This window comes from Pyrgilauda ruficollis, unplaced genomic scaffold (genome assembly GCF_017590135.1).
Source record: "Pyrgilauda ruficollis isolate IOZ18807 unplaced genomic scaffold, ASM1759013v1 scaffold29, whole genome shotgun sequence".
In the NCBI taxonomy this organism is placed as follows: domain Eukaryota; kingdom Metazoa; phylum Chordata; class Aves; order Passeriformes; family Passeridae; genus Pyrgilauda; species Pyrgilauda ruficollis.
In genome coordinates, this window is record NW_024524266.1 from 10419408 (window position 1) to 10432567 (window position 13160).

The 13160-nt window shown below is 38.3% G+C and overlaps 1 protein-coding gene across 6 annotated transcripts in view; it reads right to left on the minus strand.

Moving 5' to 3' along the window:
- SH3KBP1 (SH3 domain containing kinase binding protein 1) overlaps positions 1-13160 on the minus strand; it is a 221733-nt gene that overhangs the window by 19972 nt on the left and 188601 nt on the right. For all 6 annotated transcript variants that reach the window (XM_041472286.1, XM_041472283.1, XM_041472285.1 and 3 more), the window contains 3 exons: positions 10537-10588; positions 6662-6742; positions 4042-4204 (listed from right to left, as the gene is read on the minus strand). In XM_041472286.1, coding sequence (XP_041328220.1) covers positions 4042-4204; positions 6662-6742; positions 10537-10588 — 296 coding nt within the window. The remainder of the gene's footprint in view (positions 1-4041; positions 4205-6661; positions 6743-10536; positions 10589-13160) is intronic.

Consider the following 13160-nt stretch of genomic DNA (forward strand, 5'->3'; position numbering starts at 1 on the left):
AATATAAAAAAAACCAACAGTGGTAGGCAGTGAGTGACAACAACTGTTCAGTTAATGCAACACATTGTACGTGCCATCATTATCAGATCACTTGACAAATACAATAATTTTTTCACAATGACTATTCCCAGTGTAACACTATACAAATTATGATGTGTGTAAGGTACCCAATTTAGGGATAAAGATATAGATCTGCCCCGAAACAACCCAGGCAGATGTATTATTATGTAATTATTGTACTATACAGTGCAATTATTAGCAATAGTTAGCTAGTGACAGTAAAATATGTAGTGAGCTCACAAATCTTGTTCATTTTTTCATTGGTCTCTGCTTTTGATACATAAGCTGATGACAGATGGCCTGAACCTCAGCTCATGGCAGCAGCTTATGAGCAAAACACAAAGTGACTGGAAACCCCATTTCAGACTTCAGGGAGGCTGTGATAAACAGCTGAAAATTTTTATTAAAACCCAGAGGAGGTCATAGATTAAGTGAATATATATCACATTAAACCCTGTGATAGGGTGACCAAAAAAATAGACAATTAATAGTAAACTAGTCTAGTCCTCCACAGCTCTCAATATGGCAGGCAGTGTGCACCAAGAAGGACACAGAAGAAATTTAACACATGCATAGAAAAATGTATTAATTGGCAAGATGATAAAATAAGGGTATTTCCAAGTGATCTACCTTTAGATCAACAACAATTAGTTTTCTTATTTTTAAGTCTTTAGCTTTTTCTTATATTGCTTATATATTTGTAAACCTATAAGAAGCAACATAGTTTCTTGGCTGACAGAGCAATGAGCATCTGACTGCATACTCTGTTTTGCACACATACATTTCCCAGCAATCTGAGAGTGCAATGTGAGTTGGAAGCACTCTAGGAAATGTGTGAGTATGGCTTTGGAGAGATTCTTAGAATGGCATAATTTAGGGCTGAAAGCCACAACATTTACTACTTGCCTACAAAAGATACCAAGATATATGGCAACAGCCCTACAAAAAACCCCAATCCTGTTGTGAGAAGAATCAACAGGCTTATTATGCCACTCTGCATCCATACTGTTGTGAAAGGAGTGGAGCCCTCCCTTCTCATTCACAGTGTCCCTCTCTGCTTGTGCCCACACAGACAGGCTGTCAGCTTGACCAGACAGATGATCAGCCTGAGAGAAACCCCACACTAATGGAAGTCCCACTGAAAACTGATTAATTGCCATCTGGAGCAACTCCCTGACCCATATGGCTGCACAGCTGCACAAATGCTGGTGCTAAACGTAAGGGAGGCTGTGGGAATGGGGTGTCAGGACAAGGAATCCTGTTAGCAGTGGCATGGACATGGATTGGTTTAAACTGATTGTAAAGATGCATAGGTGTTTATGGCTTGCCTACTCCAGAGAATTGACTTATCTATAAATTGTATAACTGTGGTATGTCTAAGTGAAGCCTGTGAAGCCTTTGGAACAAACAGACAGCTATTCATTGCCCCACATGATTTTTTATCTGTCCCATTGCCCTTGAAGCCCTACTCTGCCTCCAGTAAAGGAGGATTATATTTAAATGGAAAAACAATCATCACTACAAAAAGTCAGTGAGATGCGTAAGATGCAAGCCACTTACTCAGGACAGAAGAAAACCCTCTTTGGCTCAGCAGCTGCCATGGAAATCTCACAGGACTCACTTTGCAACTACAGCAATTTCCCCCTCAGGATCATGTACTGGTTTTGGCTGGGATAGAGTCAATTTTCTTTATAGCAGCTTTCATGGTGCTACATTTTTGCTTTGTCCTGAAAACAGTGTAGATAACAGAGGGGTGTTCTCATTGTTACTGAGCTGTGCTGGCACAGAGTCAAGGCCTTTTCTGCTTCTCCTGTCATCCCACCAGGGAGGAGGGTGGGGACAAGGAGTTGGGTGGGGACACAGCTGACCCCAGCTGACCCAAGGATGTCCCACACCACATGGTGCCATATTCAGCATGTAGAGGTGAGGGAAGAAGGAGGATGGAAGAAGGGGGATGTTTGGAGTTACGGCATTTGTCTTCCCAAGTCACCACTGCAGGTGATGAAGCCCAACTTTCTAGTGGATAGCAGAACACCTGCCTGCCCATGGAAAGTAGCAACATTCTTTGATTTGCTTGCACATGCATCATTTGCCTTTCCTGTTTAACTGTCTTTGTCTCCACCCACAAGTTTTTTACTTTTGCCCTTCTGATCCTCACCCCCATCCCACAGTGGGAGTGTGAGCGAGTGTCTGCATGGGGCTCAGCTGCCCACCAGGGTTAAACCACAACAGGTCAGCAAAAGTTCTGCTGATTCAATTTTTATTCTAATTGCTTTAGGTTTTTTTAGATTATGGAAATGGATACCAGTAGGTCTTAAAATAATTACTATCTTATTAAACTAAATGGATTTAAAAACAAAACACCTTTATTGAAGTAACTGCTTCCACTTGAAGTTTCATATTTCTTAATTATCCAAGTAATTAAAAGTATTTTCCATTTTTTTCTGTGCTAGACATAACAAAGTTTGGACTATTAAGAACATAAAAAGGTTTCTGTTTAGGTGTGCCTTTTGCCTTTGGTAACATGAAAACTGAAATATCTTTCAAAATACAAGGTTACTTCATATAATTTTTAGAAAGAAAAAAGGAAAACACAAGAGCAGCAAAATAACCTTCCAAAATTCTATATGCTAAAAATTTATAGCATGTTTAAGATATTTCAAAAAAAGATAGAACAAAAGAATAACTACTCCATTGCATGCCTCACCAGTGAACTGAATACTAGGGTATGTTTTGGTCTTTCCAAGACATCACATAGCTAAATCTGAAGATTGTAGGAAATACTTGTATTTCCAAGTATGCCCAGGTGATCAGCAGGTATGGACTGTATTTTGGAGCAACTGGGCAAGCATGTTCAAAGTCAAGTCCAAAAGAAGCTGTGGCAGTAGGACCTGGATTGAAGAGTAACTTCTCAGAGATGTACAACCAAAGTATTTCACTAAGATGAAACTGGGAGCCCAAGGCAGGTGCCTTTTCTCCTTTTCATTTGCCCCAGATTTCTCACTAAGAGCATTTTTTTATTTAACCATATGTGGAGGAACGAAGGGAATCAATGTCTAGCATTTCACTCTACTCTAACATGTACTCTATTCTGGTATTTAATTCACCATTACTATTACTGCTTGAACTCCAGTAGTTCAATAGCAGCTAATTTTCCTAATAGTACAATAGGAAAAATATTTTCATGCCTATATGCTAGTTTTTCTGCAAGGTGCACAGCTTGCCTATTTTAGGCAATGCACTATGCATAAAGGAAATCTACAGTGCACAACCTACTAGCTGATGACTAAAAGGTAGCCACCTAGACTTGATTAGGACTACAGTGAGGCCTTTAATTTCTGCAACCTTTCCTCTAGCAGAGAATAAATGGTCTTGTGTTGGCAAGTCCAATTTCTCAGTGCTCCTCAAAGACTGTAAACACCTCTGATAAAAGTATCATGTAAGTGCAGAGTGACAACCAACGTTAGATAATAATTACTTGACAGCACTATTCTGCAGTGGCACCAGCTAAAAGAGCATTGAAGATGGGTATTTTGCTAAAGTTTGATCTAAAATGATCAAAGAAAGCAGACTGAAAGCAGGCTGACAGTATTTGAAATGTGCATTGCCCTAATGCTATTCCTCAGCACAATCCAAGCTTTTGCACTGACTTAGTGCCCAAGCAATGCTGCAGTAATTTGAGGTAAACTAAGAAAGTCAAGATCAGAGTAACATTCTGATGCAGGTATTTTCCACACTGTTGCAGCAACAGTAGAATTTCATCAGTAGAAATGAACTAGGCATGAACAGTTCATGAACTGCTATTATTGAGAAGATTGTTATGATCCAGCCAGATGACTATAAGGATTTTCTTCTTTCTTGTTGTTCTTTTAATACAGCTTACTGTGAAATAAATTGGGGCATAAACTGCAAAGCCTAAATTATTTAAATGAGTTTTTTTTCCACTAATCCCAAAGGCATTGGACAGAAGAAAAGCAATACCTTGCATGAGTCACAGGCACAACTGGTCTTTCTGGTCGTCTCGGGGGCAAGGTGCCAGGTCTGTTCACAGCGTTGGCTTTGGGGGGCCGAGGTTTCTTCGGAGGTATAGCAGGAACTGAAGGCTTCTGCAAGTCTAACTGTTTTTGCTCTCTCTCTGATCTTTCTTTAAATCAATAATTTCCAGAAAAAAGAACAGGGATATTGTTAAGTGGAATTCATTTGCAGTCACAAGTCTACATTCAAAGAAGAAATCTTCAACTGTAGATAGACTGTATACAAAGACAAACCTTTCCATTTCTGTTCTAAATCATTCTTTATTTGATATAATTGCCACTAATCAGTTGCTCAACCTGCCTGGCTGCTCTGCCTGGAACTCCTCAGCCAAAACATGTGTGCAGCATCTTGATGGGAATACTATTTTTTATTTTAGTAACTTACTGGTTTCTAACTGTAAAGTACAAGAATGGCAAGAAATTACATAAAATTACATACCATATGGTACAACTTCCCACAAGCCCAACTTATATTAAATTTTAGTATGAAACAATATTAATTTAGAAGGTCACAAAAATAATTATGCTGGATATTCTTAACATCTCTTGGACCAATAGAGAAGTACTATTTTGAGAGGGGGAAAAGCCTCAAATTTTCATTTGAAATATTACACTTTCACTTGAAATAATACACTTAAGTGAAAATAAAATACAAGCACAAAAATGTAACAATGTCTAGCAGGATGTAAACCCCTCAGAAAAATCAGACCTATTATTTAGGTTTTAAGCACAGACTTATATGCTGAATTTTTCAGCTTGCTGATGAAAACCTAGATCATTTGCAGAATGGGTTATGCATAGTTAAGGAGTGCCACCATGCTAATATCCAATGCCAAACATGCAATGCCTGTGCATGTGTAAAGTACAATACACATTAATAATTCTTCTGAATAATATGCTCTAAATTCCCAATACAAAAAACCCAAAACATGTAAGCATGTTTGCCACACCCGAGAAGAGCTGAATTTTCTTAAAGAAAGGGCAAAGCTCTCCAAGGAACTAAAGTTCTGCTCTCTATAGCCTACTATTTCAATACCCCACATTCCTTGACAATGCTGCGTATGATATGCTGTGAATGTTACACCTCTGTATACATCTAAGAGGTATTGGGAATGTTACAGGATATTGCTTAATGGGCTCTTAATGAGAACCCATTAATGAGAGGATCATGGAATAAATCCCCAGAAACACAATGCACGAGGTTTGGAATAGTCCAGCTATCAACTATTGTTCGCAGGCAGTATGCTTTGAGCAGATGCAGCCATTGGGTCCTCAGTAACACTGAAGCTTTTCCAGCACACTGCGTAATTTTTACACACTTAATCCTATGACAATTTATACTGTGTCAGTGTCCAAGAATCTAAATTGTATGAGGGACAGGCTGGGCAGTGTGCCAATACACAGCTCAAAGGACGTTCGTGAGCCACCCCTGCTGTCACACCACATGAGCCATTCCTGCCACTCCCTGGTACTCCTGAAATGTAGGCACTACTCCTACAGCCTCTTTTCAATGTTTAGAAAAGTTACAGATATTTATAGCCCAGTAGAGTTAACATATTTAAATTTCCTCTGCTGTTTTAGCAGTTGGCTTTTTAAATCTAATAATGGAAAGCAAAGAGTTTTATTGCTAAGATAACCACGAGAAGCAGCACATATAATCAAAAGTAAACCTATGTAGAGGAAACAGCTAAAACACTTGTCAGATTGCTAAGATGTATATCCAGAAACAGATCTTGGTACAAAGTCTGAAGGTTCTGTCACTAAATTATAACTGCATATTATGCATTTAGTCATGTACATACACGTGCCTTTTAGAAGGCTGCAAGTTCAAATACTTAGACATTAAAAAATCCCATAAACAAACTTGTTCTTACGATCTAATAGTCCACTTAACACATGAAACTTGGCACCATCTTCAATTAGAGAATAGATGTAACTATTTTTCTGAGACTATTCACCATTCACAATGAACACAATGAAACCATTAAAGGTTTAATTTGCTTGTCCCTGCTCTGTGTGGTACTGTGTCCCATTTCTCGCAATGTTCAAACATGGCTTTGAAGGATTTTTTCGTTTCTTCGCTGCCTTGCCTGTGACTTTTGTGGCTATGATAATGGAGTGATTCATAAGCATTAATGACTATATTTCCACAAAATCCCTTTGTGATGCAGGAAAACCACCAACCCAGCTTTCAACTAGAGAACCAAAGACAGATGTCAAGAAAAAAGTACACACTAATCTGGGGTATTTTACTTGATCGAGCACCTGGGTTTTACAGAGCACTGGGCTTTATACAGCATTTCATGTATTGAGAGCAAATCTCCCCTGGACTTCAGTTGTGGCTGCCTGTATTCAACAGCTCTGGATGGGTACAACTGAACACCCTGAATTCAGTCCATAAGCAATGAGAACCTTTCCAAAATGCTTATCATCACACTCTATCAGAGTGGAAAACAAACATCCAAACAATACACTTAATGGAAACAGAGAGTGGGAAATGAGGATGTGCATTGGTTCTATTTCCCTCATCACTCTGCAGAGAACAGGCAGGAAAGCACATTTCATACCTTTTTCTTCTGTTCTATTAGGAAGACATTCTGGCCTTTCAGGTGGTATCTTCTTGATTTCATGCTTTCGATCTGTGGTCCCTGTCAAAGACAGAAAAAGTTGGAATTCTGACCAAGCCATTGGCCAATTCTGCCAACAAAACACTGGCATAAGATTTAGTTCTGCAATTTCTTAGGCTTTTTATATTCCCCAGTTTGAAAACATCTTGCTAAAACTGAACATAAACTTATATAAAATATTTGCCTGTACCATAATGACAAAATAGCCATTGGATATTTATGTCTTTATAATCAAGTTCACAGTTTCCAAAGTGTGCAATCCCAAAGAACAGACACTCTCTGACTATTCTATGGGGGAAAAAAAAATCTGTAACTTCAGATTTAAAAATGTGGACAAATCCTTTATCATTACAGACATAAATGAAGGGCAACTCAACAGTGTGAAGAAACATTAAGAATAAATCAATTAATTGAGCAATGTCAAGAGAATGCGTGATGGAGCTGAATATACAGAGGTTATTTTACATTGAATTAACACATCCTTCCCCTTTTTCTCCACTACTAGTAACTGTTCACTTCCACATATTAGAAGGAGGAGAAGAGCAGTGCTGGCAGCATTCTGCAAGACTATTTGCATGACTGTTTTAATTGACACCTTTTGGCTTGGAGGTGTAAGCCCCTGGCTTCTTCTGCCTCTGTACTGGAGGCCCTGACATTCTGTTTTCCAAGAAATATGAGAACTTGTGGTACCAACAATGGGAAGATTTTGCAAAAATTTCCTGGCACATACAAGATAAAATCTGCTAATTCCCATGTTATAACAAACAATTTATTGTATATTGGCTTTGCTGCATTGGCTAACCACTAGGTGCTAATGCCATTTCAACTTAGTAGTGTTGAAAACCGCTTTAGGTAACAGCATTAGCATTTCAATAAAAATTAAGAGTAGTTGAAATCCAAGAAAAGCAGAGAAGGCAGGGCAAGGACCACAAGGCAATTTTTTGTTTCAATCTATTCTATTATATGCAGTTCTCAAGTGCATTTACATTTTCTGAATGTGCTGTTGCAACTCCCTTCTGCAGCTGGTTCCTAGAAATCAGCAGTCATCAGTGGTGATCACCAACCATTGTTCCTTCACCCAAGTGTGCTGTTGGACAGGCAATAGTACCCCGTACCATGTCAATAAATAATACTAAATTCTCATTTATGGCTGGATTTGATAATCTTAAGGGTCTTTTCCAATGGAAATGATTCTATGAAAAATACTTCACTCCTGAAAGGAGAAGCTGCTGCTCCTAAGCAATTAAAGCCTTTCAAAACTCAAGTTATGCAAAGCACAAGTCAATGTATTGATAATCTTGCACATACTAACGTGTTCAAAAAGAAAGACACATAAGTCTGTACCTAATTACAGTATGATTAACAGTCATCATTAACACACAAAGGGACATTTTCAGGCCAAGTCTAGAACAATGAGCCTACAGCCACTGAGGAGCTTCCAGACTCAGTTGTTCTTCCTACTTGGATTGTGACCCCCAAATTAATCAACACCCAGGCAGGCACCGTGATCCTGCCTTAGCTCCCAGGTGACAGTCACCTTCAAGGAAGCTTTGGGAAGCTCTGTATCAGCTCCCAGAGGAACTCAAGAGTATTCCCACCCTTCGGTCTGGACGCAGTTTTGTTGCTTATCCTAGCTACCCAGTGAAATGCCAATGCTTTTCAATGACTAGTGCATTAAGGAACTTGTGCTCCTAAATTTGGCTCTCCAGTTTTTGCTTTGCTTTGTAAAGTGCAGCACAGATGTCTCTGGCTGTTTACTGCTGTGGAGATTATAAATTTCTATCTCTACTATAATACAGACACCTCTTTACACATATGCTACTTGTACTACAAAGGCAAGTTCTAACTCTCTGCTTTGATTTTATGCTCTGCATCAGAAGACGCTGACATTTAATCACATAGGCTGCAAGTGACAGTTTTAAATTTATTCATCACACTGTGACTGGTCAAATATGCGGAGACATTATTGAAGCTGTTACATTCTATCAACAGTGAGAGCTGATGTGGAGATGTGGTAAAATACAGTATATTCTCAGTGAAGTAATAATTTGACAAGGTAGAGGGTGTCAGAATGATTAATCCTAATAAACACAGGATGATTTTCAGCTCTAGGTATGTATCAGAAGAAACTCTTGTGCCTGATCAGCTAGGAGTTGTCAAAGAGTGAGTATGAAAAGAAAGAACTGCAATAGTCTTGGCTTTGACATAGACTTAGAAGGCCTCAGTCAGATCATCTGCATCCTTTTTACAACCATTTTTCCTCCTGAAAATGCTGTGGTGGCACAGTAAAGCACTGTATGCAAGCAGGTACCTATTAAACGTGTTATTATCTAATTATAGCAGTATAAAATGAAATAAATATGAAGTTTTATAGAGTTTTTACAAAACACATCAGGCTTTAACATCAGTGGTCACCAAGACATCGTTATTATACAACAACCACTAGATGGCAAAGTCACACTGCTCTCTCTGGACACTATTACTGATTTAAAATCAAATTTATGTTTCCTTGAATCTCAAGACAGAGTGAAGAACAAACCAGGGATGTCAAGAAGAAACACAAATATTTATGATCAAGATTCTGTAGTCAAAGAACTGCATGACAAATTCAAACTAATTAAATTATAGTATATTGATTCACAGTAAATTGTATATTGGTATAAGATGCATTCTACTAACAGCTTAAGACTGTAGGAGAGGAAAATTTACTTTTTAAAGCACCAAAAGCTGCAATATGTCACAGTATCAAGAAAACTATCTGGAGACTGGACATATTTATTTTGGTTTTTAATGTGTGCCTGCAGTAGTGCTGCTGCAGAGTTTTTACAGACTGTCTGGACTTAAGGGATTAAATAATTTGCACCCACAGTTTTATTTCCACCACAACTGCAACACAAATGAAAACTCTGACAGCATCCCCTGCCTTGTGATTTGTATTTTTACATGAATGGAACTGAAATTTCGTTTCTGAGTTCAGGACTGTCAAGTGTGTAGATTCTTTAACTGTTTCTAAGTTTCATGATAAAAATAAATCATGCAGGCACTTTTGAAAATTAGTATGGCGAGGTCCTTTTAAAATTACAAATAGAAGTATGTTCAGCTCAGTAACTACACACAGTTCAGTATAAGAGATCACAAAATTAGTTTTGCTAGCACTCCTCTGTTTGGAAAACAGACTCAGCCCCTTCATACTTTTTCAACACCTTTGACTACATAACCATTCAGGATAATTCCTTTTCGTTTTACACTTAGGGCTATAAAAGTATTGAAAAGCAAGAATATATGGCCTATAACCTGGAGCAGCCAGTTAGATCCAGCATTCATGCAGATCTGCAAGACTTAGATTGCAGCTCAGAGGAGGCCACTGTATGACACTATTTTATAGATATTCTAAAAAGTTCTGTGTCTCTAGAATAAATCAGATCTGTAGTGAATGCAGTTTCCTCCTGCAGGTATTATCATACTCCACATACTGTGTCTGTACTGAAGGGCATGCACACAATCAACTCCAGTCAGGGAACAAAACCAAAACAATTTGAAAAACTGAAGTATCACACTTGCTCTGATTTAACATGATTAAGGGGCAAAACAGGTTATTTTGAAATGGTGTAGATGGTTGATTGCAACACATTTAAAGCTCACCACAGTCTTTCAGGGTTACCAACTATTTGCATTTGATTGTGATTTATTAGTTGTTGTCTAGACATCTGCTTGTCAATTTTGATACAGATGAATTCTATACAAATTTGAATACACTTAATTTAGATTGAGATGTGCTCACTGACATGTGCTGTAAAAATTCAACTGCGCTTTACCTGATCCTTGTTTGATGACAGGAGCTGATGGAGGTGGTGGTTTCTTCGGTCTCTAAAATTTAATAACAGAAGAAAACAGGTTGCTTCAAAAGGCCTGTAAATCTCATTCATACAGAGGTTGGAGTTGATCATAAAGTGCTTAACATTAATAATTACAAGTCATGAGACTACAGATCTGTCACATATTTCTCCTGTAATAACTTCATTAAAATGAATTTGAAGAGAGAAAATAGCATTGACAAATAAAATATCATTTTTATATTTGCAATTAAAATGTCCTGCTGAGGGGTTAAAAAAGTTCATTTAATGTACCTTAAGACTGGAGGAATACATGACCTTTGATCTAATGAAGAAGTCTATTTCTTTAAAATTTAACCTTGTAAATATTTACCCATTTTAGAAAAAAAAAAAAAAAAAAAAAAACCAAACACAAAGAAACTCCAAGATACACGTGGTAAAACCATAAATGAGGCAAAAATGCAGAACTCAGGAAATACAGCAAAGATATCTTTGCTGTAAAAAGGAACTTTTTTCACTTACTAGTACATATTCAGAGTTCCAGCTGTGACAGATCAGAGTTTTAGATGTCTGGTGAAATGAAACTAGTTATTCTGACTAGTCTGTCCCTTTATACTTTTACCTTCTCTGTTATGATGATTTTCCTAAAAAAAAAAAAAAAAAAAAAAAAAAAACAAACACAAAGAAACTCCAAGATACATGTGGTAAAACCATAAATGAGGCAAAAATGCAGAACTCAGGAAATACAGCAAAGATATCTTTGCTGTAAAAAGGAACTTTTTTCACTTACTAGTACATATTCAGAGTTCCAGCTGTGACAGATCAGAGTTTTAGATGTCTGGTGAAATGAAACTAGTTATTCTGACTAGTCTGTCCCTTTATACTTTTACCTTCTCTGTTATGATGATTTTCCTAATAGATCTGTAATGGTAAGACTGAGAAACATGACTACCAATGGGTCTGGCAGTGCCAGAACAATTTCTCTTCACCTGAGGCTGGGGGAATGATGGCTTTTCCTCTGTGCTGATGTGTGTGAATGCATGCACAGCACACTGGCAGTCACCACAAGTATGTTGGAATGAGTACAAAACCAAATGGAGCATCATGCTAGATCAAATGACATACTTTATCTCTCACTTGGAAAAAACCTCAACAAACTATCAAGATTATTGTGAAGAAATTCTAAGGGGAAAAAAAATTCCCCCATATGCTCATTATTTTTTCTGCGAAGGACCTTCTTTCCTTTCCTACAGATTGATCACAATCACTTTCACTACTGGCTATCGATTTCATTGCTGGCTGTGTAGCAATATATATTGTCTTGTGGAACAAATGTGAAATAAAATGATTTTTCCAGATATGCACAGCTTTGCCGAACTTCAATCAGCCATTTAGGCTGGTGTTTTCTCTCAAACTCTTATTGATCCTTGCCCTCCCCCCAATTATTTTCTATCTATCTGCCAAAGTTTTTGAGAAAGATCAATTGTTTTGTTCACTTGCAGTAATTAGTTCAGTGTCTGCCCTAGAACTTTCAGATCTTGGTCTGAGTGTTGAGAGAGAGCAGGTTTGCTGTGAAGGCTGAGTGCTTGCCACATACCCTTCCAAGGGATCTCTCTCAAATCTAGCAAATGTATAAAACTCCAGTTTTTGCCCAGACAGGGTAAGCCTAACATCCTGAATCTCAAAGTTGTCACCCAGCAATCTTCAAATTTCTCCTGCCATCTTACCAGGACCAGATCACCTCCCAACATCAACCTGAGAAAGCTGTGGCCAAGAACTTAGCAGATCAGAATGATCTTCTGCAGCCTGGCTGCCATGGGCCATTGTCCACAAACACTGAGTCCCTTACACTCTCAGAGACACTTCTACAAGAATTTGGGCAACATGGTTTGAGGTTTAAATGCAGAAAAGTGAAGAAAAATTCAGAAAGGAAATGAGACAGAGACAATGAATGTCCTGTGATAAGCATTAGGAGTTCTGCTGATAATGGCTGCAGGGTGAAATAGTTGATGCTGAGGCTTCAACAGTACAATACAGGCATTTGGGGTTTTATTGTGGGCTGATCCCATCAACTGACCCTATATCAGCAGCTGGAATACAAGAGATGCACTCCCTTAGCACATCTTTTGGCTTAGTTCTCTCCTGTAAGGGAGATGTGCCTTCCAAAGCAGGACAAGTGCAGACGGACAAGTGACAGATTCACTACGGTCACTCCTGATTAAAACCAAAGCACTTAGGTAGAGAGACGCAAAGGAGAAAGGGTCTTGCGGTTCATTTGACAAAGTGGCTTTAACTGAGAGCTGAAGAGGGAAATAGATTGTTTCAAAAGGATAGACCAAGGTCAGAAAGGGTGTAGTGTGAAGGAGCCTTAAAAGACTCCTTAGGGGAACATGGAGGAGGGAGAAGGATTTACAAGGGTCTGTGGCTGGAAGAGATAACTAAGAAGGTGATGGAGACAGACTAGAAATTACAGAAAGGAAACCAGGACTCATTGGACAAGAAGAGAACAGAACTACAGAGCAGGGACAAAAAGTATAAGGGGAGAGGAAAAAAAGATGTAAAGAAATTTGGTGTAGGGATAGAAAATAAATCCAGATGGTGATTTG